At 39.8% G+C, this 16,981-nt stretch overlaps 1 protein-coding gene across 1 annotated transcript in view; it reads right to left on the bottom strand.

Annotated features, from left to right (window-relative positions):
- The window catches only part of HAPLN2 (hyaluronan and proteoglycan link protein 2), a 70,698-nt gene that overhangs the window by 10,065 nt on the left and 43,652 nt on the right, over positions 1-16,981 (bottom strand). Inside the window, exons 3-4 of the mRNA XM_085639945.1 lie at positions 6,714-7,067; positions 264-380 (exon numbers count right to left, since the gene is read on the bottom strand). Coding sequence (XP_085496071.1) covers positions 264-380; positions 6,714-7,067 — 471 coding nt within the window. The remainder of the gene's footprint in view (positions 1-263; positions 381-6,713; positions 7,068-16,981) is intronic.

Genomic DNA, 16,981 nt, shown 5'->3' on the forward strand with positions numbered 1-16,981 from the left:
GGAGTTAGTTGTGTGAAAGTCGGCCTACCATTCCAAAACTTTAACTCTGGTCAAAAAGTGATACCCCAAAAAATGTTCAATGGTTTATTTTGTTTTTCCCTTGCCGCATGTCCACTACCCTATTAACTCTCTTAATTTTTATGCATCTCATCTTTAATATATGTTTCCTAAATTTTGGTTGCAAGTATATTCTGTTTGTGAAAATGCAATCAGTAGACAGCAATAAAATAAACTCAATACCTGAATAAGTATTGTAAAATTACCTTGGTAGAGTTGGGAGTATGTTGCCAGCCTGGCATCCTGTTCCTCGCAAGCCAAACGGGCCTCATAATAGTTTAGCTGATAGCGTCCCTGACTTGGCTGATACGGGAAAACAACACCTTGTTTTACATAAAATAAAACACATAGAAAAACATGTTAGATGTAGTGAAACTCTTCAGGGTCTGCATAATAGTGCATCTTAGAATACATTGAGGAGGGAATGTTTCTCAAATGTTAGGGAAATATTTTAATAAATTATTGAAATTGTGGCAAGGTCTTCTTGGTTCTGTTTGTTTCTACTGCTTTCATGTTTGTTTGATGCTCAATAGAGGAAAACCCCATTGTTTCGACACGGTGGAGTAACTTACCTAATACCTTTGGGAGAATCCTTTTCTCAAGATGTGAGTTATGAACTCTTAGGGCTAAGTAGGTCTGTTGTTCTCTGACATGAGATGAATTATGTCTATCCTTGTGAACTGTGAGTGAAGGAGGCTATGAAAGAGTGAGTGAATGTGTGATAATATGAGTGAGTGGGGGAGTGATTGGATGTGAGCAGTTGAGGGAGTTGTGAGTGAGTGAGTGACTGAGTGAGTGAGTGAATGTGTGAGATGAGTTCATAGGGGAGTGAGTTAATGTGAGCAGATGAACGAGTGAGTACGCAGATAAGTGAGTGAATATGTGATTGAGGGAGTATTGAGCAGATGAGAGACTGAGTGAGTGAATGTATGTTTGAATGAGCAGATAAGCGAATGAGTTACTGTGAAAATACATGCATGAGTGAGTGAGTAATGGAGTGAACTGATGAATGACTGAATGAGACCACACAAATTGAAATTTGTATATGTTGCCATAAATGGCATCTTCTTGAAATGTAATCTCACCTCTTTTAGTTACTTGCAAAGGTTTCAGCACTGAACTAAACTTCAAATCCAACTGCAATTCAAAACTGGTATATGGCAATTGGACCAAAAACATGTCAAGTTCCAGCCATTCAAGTAGATTTGTTTTCATGAACGGTTAACCTTGGTTTGATCTAGATACAGATTATTTTTGCTATTATTACTGGATGGTATGCCCCAGAATACACCTTCAGACGGGCATTGTACTGATCAAACTTAAGGGCCTGATTTAGAGTTTAATGGAAGGGTTACTCTGTCACAAATGTGATGGATATCCCGTCCGCTGTATTATAAATACATCATAACCCGTGGCACTTGTACTACGGCAGACAGGATATCCGAGTAACCTGTTCACTGAATTCTACATCGGGCCCGCATGCATTTTAATTTGCAGCAATATTGCAGTATGGAAGTTCCACGTCACGGGTGAAGGAATTGATGGATAAACGAGTAAATGAATGAAGCTGACTTATTTGTAGTACTTCAACAATTTAGGTCAAATTTCAGATTATTTTCAGTATTTAATAATATTTGAATTTTCATTTATTGTAGTGTATGTCTTCCAGTGGGGGAAACAGCGTTTACATCGCATGTGGTACATCGCATGCCATTACAACGCGGTTGTTACAACAACCGCGTTGTTACATCGTGAAACATTACATCACAAGTCGTTACAACGACTTGCTGTAGGGGGCAGAAGGTGTTGCATTGTTCCCTGCTGTTGCCCAAACTGGAGTAGGAATAGTAAATTATACTATTCCTAAGTCCTGCCCACTCCCTACAGCAAGTTTTTGAAACAACTTGCGATGTAATGGTTTGCGATGTAACAACGCGGTCATTGTAACAACCGCGTTGTAATGGCATGTGATGTATCGCATGTGTAGTAAAGAGATGTATTCTTCCAGTGGAGTGAGGGAGAAGCATGATATTTAGAATAAACCAAACACATGGACCGTGGGAACAATACTGATGTTTTTCACATACATAGGCCCAGGTGTACTAAATACTGATTCAAAAAAACTGGTTGGATTTTGTGACCAATATTTTTGGGACTAGTACAGGACTTTACAACAGACATATGTGTTAATAGGTCAGCTTGTTAAATTCCGATTAGCAGTGGGTCGTAATCCAACCTACATCATGAATATTATTGAGATAGGTCACAAATTGTGACTCACTCTGATTGGTGGCCATCACATGGATGGTGTACCTCTAACATCAGCAGACCACCATGTCTGTGATCACAATAAAAAAATTGTATGCAGGACATTTTCCACATTCGCATTTAAAAAAGTTTACTGTGTTTTTTAGAGTTTATCTGAGAGTTGTTCTCCCCTGGACCACTGCCTACTGTCTAAAAAACTTTTTTTTACATGTGCAACAGGAATGGGTCCCAATGGGACCCCATCCATTTTAAAAATGCCTTACTACCCTAACTCAGGTGTAAATTTTGGTCGCAGATTTTGATACATCACATACTGATTTGGTATTTGAAAGGGGCGCCTACAACACCCCCCCTCTAAATTCAGAATTGGTCTAGCATCACAAAACCATTTTAGGAGTTGCTAAAATTTACTGACTCCTAAAATTGGTTAAGGATATAGTAAAAAGTGGTTTAGTAGTCACAAATAAAAATCCTGACTATTTGCCGCCATGAAGAAATGTAGTACACCTGGCCCCATAGCTCTTTTTTCTAAGAAGAGACTGCCAATTAATACATTAACAATAGAACAATACTGTATCTAAATGTTAGTCAAGACTCCACTCTTCTGCATGGAGATTTCATGGAATGACTGATTTTGCCTGCATGAAGTTCATGACACACCTTTCTAAGAGTTTGCTTTGCAATCTGTCATTATTTTATTATTGCATTTGTCTCAGTGAAATGATGAGGAACATTATATTAGGAAGCTAAACTTAGAAACCAAGAACTATTGACTACAAACTACTCCTTAATAAATTAGATGGTAATCTAATATTTAAACTACAGGTTGCCCCTACTTGGTAGTAGTCTGGGAGCTGGATTGTTGCCCAGCACTTAGGACAGTGCACATGTGCGGCTTCTACACAGCGTTCTTCCAACCAGTCAGCGGGGATCAGTACGGAATTCATGTGAACATTTTTAAAAGATAATTTCCAACTGTATGTCATTATTTTGTGATCAAACTTCAAAAATATTGCAGTTGCAGTATTGACTACCACTTTATCATTAAAATTAAGAATAAATTGATTATTCTTAACTCCGCATCTCGCTGCCTTGACCATACAGTGGTTTAGTAGTCGTCGGTATAACACCCTTTGCACATATAGTTTAGAACAATAGTAGTAAGTTTGATTTTTTTATGAACTCTGCTGCAAAATTTCAACATAAGTAAGAGATTTAAATATACGAAAAGCAAATGAAAACAAGTGAAACTATCAATATCATAAACAGGAATATATATTTTATGCAGAAAATAAAACCTGGTGAAGTGAGTGTTTTGGCAGACTGTAGTATATAACTAGATTTGCTGTATCACTCCATATGCACTGGAAAAACAAGTTTCTAGTTCTCTACCTTCATTTAACCCCTTCCCTGCTCATGACGGAGCCGCTCCGTCATGAGCCACGGTTGCCGTGTGCTCATGACTGAACGGGTCCGTCATGTTACGGCCGTTGGCGGCCGCTCCGCCTACGTGGCGCTGTTTCCCCGCCTGTGCGGGGGGACAACGCAAATGGGCGGAGTCATGACGGAACCGTTCCGTCATGAGCACAGCTCAACCGTGCCTCATGACGGAGCGGCTCCGTCATGAGCACAGCGCCACCGCGCTGCCCCCCCGCACCCCCCAGCACCGCGGCGGAATTCCCGCCGCGGTGAAAGGGTTAACAAATCTCTGCATTCTGGAAAGTGCTTCCATGAAACATCTCACAGTCAAAGGTAAAAACATCCCTGGTTGATAGGGTGTACATGCTCAGTAACAATCTCACTATTGTCTCGGAAAATGTCTAAGTTGGAGATAGACCCTCAGAATTGAAGTGAAGTGTGTATCGAGTGGAAGATGATGCAACTGGAGAAGTAAAGCCCTAAGTGAGACTGTTGGCGTGATACTTTGCCATCAGAATGAGGTGTGGGATATGGAAGACTCAAAATGAAGGAATAACATTTGCTTACCGGGTCTTTCGGTGGGGAGGAAGAGGTCAGATTTGACCACTTATGAAAGGCCTTACAACCCTGGTGATTCTCTGATGGAGTGGTAGAGGAACACTTGGTGGTAGGCATTACACACACCGCAACCAGTGCCCAGCTTCCATTAGGCTACTGTCCTAGACTGCTCATAATTAGAGTTTTGTGGTTCCACAACAAGATTACTCTATTTTCTGAGATGCTGAAAGGTGGCAACATTCAGCATCGGTGGAAAAACTTTACTTCTATCCAGATTTACTACCAGAGAATCCGAAGGCTCACAAAGGATATGATAACATAAATGAAAAACTGAGGGCTATGGTTGTGTCATACTCCACCATATTGGAAAGGACACATCTTTGATGAAATATTAGACTAGCAGCAAAACCTTTAGTAATCCAAGTCAAACAAAGAAATATTTACATTCCAAACTCTTGGTTGTCCTGAATAAGTGGACTGAGCCCTTTAAGTGATTCTTGATTCAAATGGTACAATATATATAATAGTGTATCTCACTTGATGTCCACTGGTGGTGAGTGCATTGGTCATCTGATAGTCTTGGCCCTCATGCATTATTTTGTTCTCTGTTCCCAATGTGCATGGTGTAGCAGATGCCCATTTCCCATAGCGTTACTCTCTGGTGCTACTCCTAGAGTGAGTGCCCTGGAAACCTATGTGCATTTATCATTTTCCTGAAGGTGTCTGGGTATGTTCCATAAATCAGGGTTTGTCTAGGTTTAGTTGCCATAGATGCAGAATTTGACAGTTGGATGGACATAAGTCTTATAAAGTTCTGTCCTGTTAAGATGATGGTCACAGGGCCGGCTTTAGGGCGGTGTGACCGGTGCCACCGCACCGGGTGCTGCCTTCACATGGGGGCGCCTGTTTGCTTAAAAGCACCTGCTGCCGCGTTCCTGGTCTCCAGCAATTTTCATTCAACAATTAAAATGTCAAGAAAACTCCAGTGATTAATGTTCTTCCAGGCAAGATCGGAGTTTTTTTGTCTTAGTAGACGTTTTGACTCGTGGAAGTTTTGAAGGTAGTGCAGAGGGTTAATGTGCCTGCTGCAAATAACATGTACCATGCAGATCACAAAGTGAATGTAACATAAACAGGTCAGTGGGTTACTGCTTTTGTCAGAGACTTCCTTTTGTTAGTTTCAGTTTACAGTGAGCTATGAACTGGCATCAAAGAACTGCGTGCAGACTTCAAGGTATAGATTAGAGCGTATGGATTTTTTTCCCAGACTTTCATTATTGTAATGTTGCAAAAAGGAATAATTTTGGGTAGAAACAGTTCTTGCGATTAAAGAGAGCCCCAATCCATTGTGTTACATTTTAAATTCAGGGTTTGTGCTTCTCCAGACCAAGTACTCTGCAACATTTACTATACACTGATTTACAGACCTACAATTGATTGTCTCTGTGTAATGCGTGTGTTATCTAAAATGCTTTGACACCCATCACTTTTATGAGTGACGTTATAAAATTAATAAAATGCATCTGAGAGAGAGGTTATGGAGACTGTTAAAGGGTGGTAGTGAGGGTATCCGTGACTGAGGTGGTCTTTGGGGGCGCCAAAAAACATTGTCGCACTGGGTGCCACCAGAGCTAAAGCCGGCCCTGGATGGTCATGGTAAGTAGGTTTTGCCTAGAGGAAAATTATTCATTGGGTGGTACATATTTTGAACATCAATGGCCTGAACCATGATCATCTTGAGTTTTGTTATTTCCCAAGCAGCAGCATTGGTGGGCCTGAATTATGCAATTCTGGAGGTGCAGAACTTTGTTACCGTAGGTGGTAGTAAGCAATTACTTCTGATCAGTTATCTAATCCTACATATGATAACTGTAAGTATAAAATGCATGCAGAGTTTTACAAATCTGGGAGGACTTTGGCTTGGATCACAAGTGAAGAGGGGGCCATCATACATTTAGGAATTGACTGTGTGAAAGGGAAAGTGGTGACTGACACAGAATAAGCTAAGAGGGAATTTTGAGACTTTTATCAATCACCGCTGTAATGTTGCTCCCTGGAGAACTCCTCTCTTATCAATCCTTTACTGACAGAATATGAATTGCCTGTTTTCATCCCTCGTGAGGGCCTTGACCCTGAGATTATGGTAATGCTGCCTACTTAAGATGCTTACTTAAGATGAGCAGAAGGGCTTAAGTTGCTAGATTTCCACATGTTTTAATCTGAAAAGCTAAAGTACCATAGTTCACCAAGGGATGGAAAATGAATAGAGCTCATGTGTAGTGAAGAATGTAATTTATGCAGTAACAAGAGGATGTGAAATTAATGGTATTGCTTGAACCTTATTGAATAGGACCCATGCTATACAACAAAGAGCAAAGATCTTGCTACACAATAAGAACATCTGGCTTTACCCTCTAGCCGTAGCGTTAAGGTTAAGCTCTCATCATCCAGTCCATTCACCAGTTGACATCGATATCTTCCTTCATCTTCCAGGGTCACGTTAGTTATGACCATGGAGGCATCATGCCTGTGGCCCCGGCGGAGGTACGACCGCCTCGATAGCTGGTCGTAGTTTCTATGGCGATATCCGTTGGTGATGAGGATGATGTTCTCTCGTGGATCTGCATGGTTGATCTTGGTCCACTTCACCCTGTAGCTCTTGGGACGTGTTCGAAGCACGCAGGGAAGAGTGACATTGTCGCCTCGTTTGGCGTGGATCACTTCGTGAATAGGGTCAAGTAAATATCGAAATCCGGGGATGTCAGCTGGCCAGGGAAATAAAACAAAAAGTATTTAGGGTTAGAGTTTGCAAAAATGTTGCAAAAGCTGGAAAATACAAAGTTGTAGTAAAGGTAACTTCCAGCTAGTATTGTCAGGGAAAACTTTAAATCATGTCTATAGTCCTCATGTAAATGAAAGACAAGGAATTTGATCTCCAAGTGTGGTTTAACGGGAATGAACCTAAACTGTATGAATGGTACTTTCTACAAGAATCCTACCACATTTACCTGGGAGTAAGCATGTTCCACGCTCATTGGAATGCAGGCCCTGAGGATGATGGATTGTTTTGGAAGATGTGGAAGGAGGTGGATGTCAAGGAGGCGTACGAAGAGACTGGGGTCTGTAGAAGAAGTAATGCTTGTATCACCAACCTCCAACTGTGAATGAATGTGTCTGATTCCAGAATATTTCATATGAAGTCACACCTAAGCCACACGTTAGACACAAATATTGCTAGAATATACTTGGGGAACTGACCCATGGTTACGTGCAAGGGATAGACCCTGGCAGGAGTGGAGTATTATGCAGAGTCCTGGCAGGAAATTGAAGAATTTAAACCATAGCAACATGGAATATGGCAGCAGATATTGAATTCTGCTAATTATACTGCTATCTCTTAATAATGAAGATCTTATTGGGGCTACAGATTGAACAATTGACACAGGCCTGCAGGAGTTTGGAAGGGGCAGGATATTTGGGTTTGAAGAACAAGATATTAACGTAGATGGTGTCGTGCTGCAGTATGCCTTGGTGCTTACACTGGGTATCTATTATGGTTTTTAAGTGCAAAGCAGGAATGTTCACTTACAGAAAAGTATGAATGATATTCTCTGCAGTGAATTAGTCTCTGATTTGTTAGCTATCTAAAGTCAGTCACTATCCCAGATCTATTTTCAGAAAGTACTTCAATATTCATTGACATATCTAAATTGTACCCTGATATGAACTGGATTACTGCTGAACAAATCTTAGGTATTATTGTCAGGTTGACTAACCAACTCAAATAGGTGGAGCACAAATAATACATTTCTGAAAAATTTACTTTGTGTTTTACAGTTTTTAAAATATGATTTTGTTTTCTTCTTCTCCGAGCGAGAGAGAGAGAGAGAGAGACAGAGAGAGACAGAGAGACAGAGAGAGAATGTCTGTTTGTGTCCACTCTTGTGTTTGTGTTCAAACCAGAGGGCCTAATTTAGATTTTGGTGGAGAGGGTACTCATTCGCCATCAAACTCTCAGGTGGCCAGATTACGCCAACAGAGTAAAATGTACTCCATCAATGTAAGCCTTCCTCCAACAACCAGACAGAGAGGGCCACAGAGGAAGCTCTTAACACTGTCTGCACTCTTTAGGGTGGACGGCGTTAAGTGTTTTCTTCGTGGTCCACAGTGCCAGCAGAGAAAATTCCATTGATGTGGGTCCATTAGATTTTTTATTTAAAAAAAACAAAAAAACTTACTTTGGGAGTTTGTTTTTGGGAAAATATCAAACTTTGGATAAGTTTGGTGGCCGACCGTTATGTTCGACGGAACCATCCGCCAAACTTTTCCAATACTGACAGGAGTCTCCATGACAGTGTGTCTATCTTTACTCAGTCTTCCGAACTAAGTCAGACCCATAATTTTTATTATACCAGAGTTTGCCTGCAAGTTCTCAGGCTCTGTGCCTCATGCACAGACATTCACTTACAGATATTTACCCTTAAGAGCTGCTAGGCATCTCCCACAAATATGTGAGAAATACTGCAGATCTATAGAACCCAGTGTCTGCCTACTGCGACCTATGGTTCTGAAGTGTGGGGGCACGTAGACTGCAGTGGCATACAAACGGAGGAAAATAGATTTTGCAGAAGGTTACTTGGGGCACAAATTTCATCACCCACTTTTATATGCCACAAAGAACTGAACCTACATTATGTGGAGGACTTTATTAAATCTCGTCCTGCCTTATTTTGGCTAAAGATATGGCGAAATCCTGCTGCAATTCTAACCCAACGAATCATCACAGATTGCCTTAGATGCGATAGGGGTAAATACATACCTTGGCTTAGTGCTGTACATAAAAGCCTAGCCAGCATTCATTTAGAACACACTTTCTTTTTTCCCTCTGCTGCCGAAAATACAACTTTAAAAGCAGCGAGGGGCGCATTATATGATCTATATCGTAAAGACAGAGTAAAGACCGAGCTTCATAAGCCATCCATTATTAGATACATGTCTATCCTGAGGACAGCAGGTAACAACTATTTTAAGCCACAGGAGTATCTAAGGAAAAACATCGGGAGATGGAATAGGAGCCTGCTCTTCCGCCTTAAGGACAACAGTGTAAAATACCTACTCTGCTTTCCGATTGGTTTTAATAAAAATCTGGAGGAGACATTTTGCCCCTGTGGCGATGGTTGCAAACAAACATTGCCACACTTTTTGTTCTCTTGCAAATTTTATGTAAGGTACACAAAACAATATCTAATCCCTTATTTTAAGGTAAATGAGATGACTAATCATAACTTTGCATATCAAGAAATATTGCAACTGGGTTGTGAGGACATGATCTACCGTGTAAGCTCCTTTTTAAGAGCAGCTGTTAAATCTCGAGCCTCTATGATCGCCCCTTGAAACGTGTTATTAATTCGCAACATTTTCATTTGATTATGTCTATTCATGATATGTCTATTTTGCACAAAGTTGGTTGTCATAAATTGTTTATTTGCACTATGATCAATGTTTACATCTTTGCGATTTTTGCACAGTAATGCGGGCGACACTTGTATGGTTTATACAAGGTAAAATCATTGCTCATTTGCACTTCATTGACATAGGTACATATAGGGTTTATGGTACCCAACAGACTGTAAGATATGTGACAAACCTGTTTTTCCACATAGTCGGATGTTTACAAATTGCCTATCTTGCACAGTGCCTAAAGTTTACATCTTGCATTTTTGCACAGTAAGGCTGCTGGTCTTTGTACGAATTATTGGTTAATTTATTTATTTCTAAATTGCATTTACAAGTTGTATGTACAGGTTTCATGATATTCAATTTTACAAGTTCATCATCTGATCTTATTTTTAACTATTTTTATGCTTGAGAGAAGATTGTATGTTATATGTACATTAGCAGTTATGTTGTACTTTTATGGATATATAATATATCCGAATAAAGATAATTGAATTGAATTGAATTGACTGCTCTATGTCTTATTTTGATCTCTTTTCAGTTAGAGACATATAATTTGCCATGGAATACACAAGCTATTACTTATGGCAGTAGTAGTCTATTGTTTGCTTCCTTAGTACTTTCCTATTTCCTTTCAACTGTTTATTGTATTGTGTATGTGTTGTCTGTCTAGTGTAGACTTCTACATTCATTACTGAGGGCCTGTCCAGAATTCAGGCTCCAGTTTGCTCCACCCTGCTTCAGTCTTCAGCTTCAGCCCTCACCTTCTCCTTGCAGGTTCCAGTTACTCCCTTGTATATGCTAAACCTTTTCTCCCAAATTTCCTTGTCCCTTCAAAGTGCAAGCTCAACCTTTGGTTATTTAAGTCCTGGTAACAGCAGTGGACCTGAATCTTCCAAAACTGACCAGTCTCATTTGTAATGTTTTTTTTTTAAGTGTCAAGCATGCTTGTTTTATTTTGTGTATGCTTATTATGTACCTTTCCTAAAATGTATGCCGTTAAGCCAAAATGAATGCACACAATTCACTGTAAATACGTTCAGCGAATGTGCCCTTCGTGGTAACATATAACACAAATGCATGGAACAAATGAACGTGACGGTTTGTTGTTCGCAGTGCTTGTATTATTTTGCTCTATTTCTTAACATGAAATGTGTCCTTGTGTCAAAATTTGATCCAAGGACGCATTTCAATCTAAAATATAACATTAAATGACTGATTTGAATATTACATAATGATGCATAATTTCATCTAATTTTACCAATATTTTTCATGTAATTATGAAAAAACAAATTTCATGAATTCGCCATACCACTAAATATTTGCCTTAAGTTTGGCTTTTTTTGTGGAATGAGGTTTATCTTGCCTGTCAAATGGGTCATTGGAAGTGTCTTATCGTATTCTACTTGGTAAGGATTTGCTCTTCATTTTTCAGCCTGTTTTTATTAATTCAGCACTGTGGGGTGTGCTAAATTTGTTGTCTGTCATCACGCTACCTTTGTATATTTTGGGTAGGTTTGGAACACTTCTACATTGCCAGTTACCCAATTTCATGTTCTTAGGAAAAAATATACCTTTCCATTGTTCAATGTCTGTTCCCTTTCGGAAGTCCATGTAAAATATATTTTCCTGGATTTTTGTGTGTGTCTTAGGATTTTCTTAAAGGCTATTCTGTTGCTTTTATAATTTTTATGGTTGTTCCTTTTGACAAATATGCCTACCTGCTTAGTTTTATAAAATGTGTGCTTTTGTGACATTCTCTTTGGCCTTCAGTTCCTCTCTCTGTCAGCTAAAGCCTGTGGTGAATTTCTATTATGGTGGGCACTCATTTTTAAGTAAATCTGAATGAGTTGAAAAGTGACGCTTTCATTTTGTTATGGTTTTGTTTGCGTTGCTTTTTTCTTGATCTTTTTTATTGAGTAACAACTGGGGATGCAGGGTGTTGCAATTTAGTGTTGAACCACTTTTAGTGACTTTATTTGACATTCCTCCTCCATGATTAGGTCTCATCTTTGCACTTTTTCACCTTACTGTGCCAAGCGTTTTTGATTGTGTATACTATGTTCACAATTTGTTCTGCAGTTGAATTTAGAGAAGATGTCAAGACTCACTCCTTCTCCATTGTTAAATTTGTTTTGGAAAGTCTTTCATTTAATTTTTGATCAGGGAGAACAGGAGTTCACACAATTTTCATGACTCAATTTAATACTAATGTCTGATATAAACCTCTTACAATAGTGGGCGATTGGAAGAGTTCCCATTTTAGGACATTGATTATTTTGAGTTATTCGCAGTTGAAGTCATTATTTGACACTCTTTTCTTAAAAAATCTTTATTTGATTTTAAAGCTGTGTGTAGAGATCATTATTCCCTGAATAACAATTGTTATAAAAGTTTTGTCTGTATCCTCATTCTCGTTTACGGCCATGTGTGGCCAGTCCATTATGCCATACATCTGAGTGCCTAGTTCATTTTGCCATTGAGCTGATTTGTCAAGTCAAAGCCTAAAAATCGTTTATTGATCAATATCAGAGACCCATCTCACTGTCGGCTGTGCACCTTCTTTATGTCTCCCACGTGCCTAAATGTTTTTTGATAACAATAATAGTTTCTAAACTTTTTTAGGTGTCTTATCAATTCGCAAAGCAACATTTTAATCTGAATTTGGGCTCATTGGCTATGTAGAGCTAGTCATTCTTTGCTCCACTAGTAATTATGTTGATTGTGGATCTGTGTTGAAGCCCTGCTGTGGAAAACAATTTCTATGGCTCTTTGAAGACTGCACTGGCCAGAGGCGGGTGGCGTGGAATAGTGGAAAATACTCCTGTAGCAGAAAAATGTGCCAAATCTGTGATGTGGCATAGTATGTGTACTTGTAAAGTTAATATGTATACGTGTAAAGCTCACATTCACACAAGCAGTCTCTTGAAGATATATAACAGATGTTTATTACTACCCAACTCTGTGCTATTAATTTTATTGACTATGGAATGATGTAAAGATGAGATAACTTCTACAGCAGGGTTCAAACTAGTGACCACTGGGTTAAACACATATCTGCCATTGATGAATTAGTTTATTCTGTGGACCAGTTCCCAGTCTGCAAACCAGTTTTCTCATTATTTTGCACCATTTCGAACTTACAAAATGTACCTAAATATGAAAAGGATTGTAATAGTTGTTACTTCAACTGGTACTTCTGGTTTTAACAGCTTCTAACTGGTTTCATCTGAATCTTTGTGGTTCTTACCGGTGTCATCTGCTTCTTATTGCAACATACAAGCCATGCTCTGTAAGTATAGTGCACAGGGCATGTCCCTTTGATTTCTCAGCAAGGCATCAGGCCTGGTCATCAAGTTTTGTGAACTGGGCTATATGGCATTGGGGCAGGACTAGTGGCCATCCTTTCACCACGGGACAATGTTTGGACAAAATATTTCAGATGTCACTATGAACATAAAAATTCACTTAAAAACATCAAATTGTGTGAAATGATTAAAATCCAAGACCTAGAAACATGAATTTCCAATTTATGGTTAGCTAAACAACCCTAACACTTCACCTTAGAATGCACTGCTCGTGACTTCCCATATAATATTAAAGATGACATTACTTATATCATAGTTAAAACCAAAGGTAAAATCATATATTGCATCATCAAGATTTACATCAATTAGTTCACTTATATCGCATCATATTTTAGTGTTCGTGGAGAAGAAATGCTGCAGTTCGCTCACTTCATTTGACCGCTTGTGACTGTTACCGATAAAACCCTTTTGTAAGAAAATTGCTCACCCAAGTAAAAATGAGTCTCCAAACATTTAGCTATAAATTGATAAACTCTACTTTTTTTTAACTTTAACAAAAGTACCCTAATTTACTATATCATGAAAGTTAACTCATCATCACACTCTTGCTATTTAAAAAAATATTTTACAGTTTTTATGGTGGGGATTTCTGTGTGTAAATATGTTAGCATATAATGCTGCCAAATTACTTTCCATCGAACAAACACAGAAGTCAATACCGGAAGGAGTTTACACAAAACTGGACCATGAATCCACTTTTAAAATCACACATTGTATTGTTTAAATCATTAATAAGGCTGCCAGCAAAGTGATAATCAAGGAACTATGTATTTCATTGTATGTAAGAGTGAAATTATAGCACGTGTTATTGAAGTCATGTTTGATGTTGTTGATATCCTAGGTCATGTTACCAGTGATCTCATCAACATCATTTGTGGTGTTATTGGTGAGGTGCCAATTTATTTAGAATGCATTAATTAAATTCAATAGGCAAAGGTTTCCAAAGTTTGCAAATTTCACACTTTATTTGACTGCTTGTGAATATTCCTGCTAAAATTCTTTTGCAAGTTTTCATCAACATAACTCTTTAAAATACTTTGAAAACTTCATAATTGTCCTCAAACCTGCAAAAACCTGAAACAAGATTTGAAAGGTTTACAGAGGAAATATTTTGCAGCTTTTGATGCCCCCAGTGTTTTTGAAGATAACAGGACAGTCCCTTCAACCAAATATAGTTCAGGGAATGTTTATGTTTTGTTTAACATAGGTTAGATTGTCATTTTAGAAGCCAATTATAGCATCCATTACAGAATGTGTTCAGTGAAGTTGTTTTATGATCTGCTGCTCTGGTCACCAGCCTTCAGTGTTTGCTGTGCTCTGGGGTGATGGCCTAGGGCCAAGCTTTTGTCCAAACCCTCTATCCACCACCTATGCTGTCAATTACTGCTAACCATGCGCCATTATCCCTCCTTCACTCAACACAGCCAACAGCCACACCTACCTGCATGCCCCCAGTCCCTCTGTCCATGACCTGTGCAATCAGTACCACATTTTGCCATGGCTTATGCTTTGCACCAGAAAAACAAATTTTTGATTGCGGCCTTAAGCATATGTTTATCACATTAATGTGAGAAATGTTGGTCCCGTAGGGGTCAAATAATTATTAGAATGTGCATATTATCACTCACGGTTTTATGTATTTCATCATCGTTCACACTGGATTTTAGGTTCGTAAAATGCTTTCTAGAAACTCCTTAGCTAAAGAGGGACTTTATATGCAGAAATATATATCTCAGATCACTTCCTAACCTGCAAACACAGAACTTAAGACTAGAAGGAGGTTGCAACAATTTGATCACAATCTTATTTTTTTAATAAAAATGTTTATTGTGTAAATAGTTAAACGTTGTATACAAAATGCTTTTCAAAGAGTCAATAGGAGAAGGCAGCGTCTCGCTCCGCTGGTTTGCACTGACAATCCAACGAACGCTGTATATCTCGAAGAACCGATTATGCCGGAGAAATCGAAAACACATTGAAGGATAGAGAAAGGAAAAAGCTACAATTATTTATGGCCTTTGTATCTCACCTGGATACTCTAAGACCCGCTTTTTTATCAAGGCTGCAGTGGCTCCGGCGGGCTGCCTGGTGCCTGGATTTCTCGGCACTTCGCACGGCGCCCTCTACACGGCTCCTCCTCTCGGCGGCTCCTGTGTCTCCTTCAATTCCATCCTTGACATCGGGGATGCCACCTAAAGCCTCTAAAGCGGCTCCCAAACTGCTGAAATCCCGCAATTCCATCCGAAATCCGCCGGACGCGGACACGAAGACTTCAGGGATTTCCCGGAAAGGCAGAGCTCCAATGTCAGACAAAATCCTTTCTCACGGCCAGCCGGCTGTTACAACTACCTCCTCTATCTCTCCAGCACCGGGTAAGGGGCAGACACTGTCCGATATCTTTGTTAAGCTTGGAGCACGTGAAAAGACTGCACTTTCTTGCCCGCCAGCTACTTCCATCCTGGCTTCTGCTACTTCCTCTGCTACTGTACAAAGTCCCTCCTCGCTGAATACACATGCTTCCCTTCTTCAAAACTCGATTAATTCTCCGCATTTGGTGGCCTCTGTAGATCTGCCTCAGCCTAAGGGGTCTGATGTCTTTCAAAGAGAATTACTGACTCTAAGCCCTTCTGCTGCTGTTTCTGGCTCTACTCCAGCCCAGTGCACTCTGGATAATGTAGTCCCATCCTCTAATACACTCTCTACAGAATATTCCTACAATGTAGGGGGGTCTGTGGTTAGTGATTCAACTGAAAAATTCTATTCCGTATCCGATCATTCACTGTCCGGTGAGGAGGATGACCCTGATTTCCAATGGTCGGATTACGATAGCGATGCAGCAGATTGGCGGTCCAGCGAGATCTCAAAGGCTTTGGCTGCCGGTACGGTTCGCAAAGCTCCTGGCTCTAAACTTCTGTACCAGGAGAGCCCACATGACAATTCTCGAGATGATCAATCTCAGTCTAACCCTCAGGTACCCCCCAACTATAACGGAGGGGATTTCTCTGAGGCACCGGAGGAGGTCTCTTTGGCAATAATATATCAGACGATCATGCAGCATAGAGAGGCAACTAAACAAGAGAATTTACGTACGCAATCTGTCTGTCGTAAATTGCAAAACTCCCTCTGCCGTGTTATTAAATCATCTGCTGAGATCACCACAAGAGTCACTGAAGCCGAGGAACGAATTTCAGCTCTTGAAGATGCCGTAGTTGCGCAAAAGGATCTAGCCATCGAGGTCAAGGAGCAGCGAAAGGATATAATATGGAAACTCTCTGACCTCGAGAATCGCGCTAGAAGGAACAACTTACGCGTCCTGGGGATTGAGGAAAATTTAGAGGGTGACGACGTCCGAAAGTTTATAGTTGAGCTCTTTACAGACGCCTTTCCAGAGGTCACTCAATGGAACTGGAACTTAGAGATTCAGAGAGCACATCGCTTTCCATTTACAAGAAAGAATCAATCCTCTGTCAGTGTCAATAGTTCCTATCCACGTGCTATTTTGGTCTGTTTCAATAACTTTCTCGCTCGTGAACGTATATTTGATTTAGCCCGACCTAACAAAAAGCGATCTGCCAAGGGCTGTCAATTTTTTCATCCGCCCTGATCTAGCTGCAGAGACAGTCGATCGCCGTTGGCATTTACGTCAGCAGATTCCTCTTTTCCAGGAGAAAGGTGCTCAGGCTTTTTTGCTCTTCCCGGCAAATCTGAAAGTGATACATAAAGCCGAAACGAAGTTTTTTATTTCTGAAATAACTGCCAATGAATTTTTGGACTCAATGTAGCTTTTTTTTTCTTTTTTTTTTTTCTCCCTTAGCTATGCTGCGGTTCTTCTTTAAAAATTGATGTAATTACTG

This window comes from Triturus cristatus, chromosome 12 (assembly GCF_964204655.1).
Source record: "Triturus cristatus chromosome 12, aTriCri1.1, whole genome shotgun sequence".
In the NCBI taxonomy this organism is placed as follows: Eukaryota; Metazoa; Chordata; class Amphibia; order Caudata; family Salamandridae; genus Triturus; species Triturus cristatus.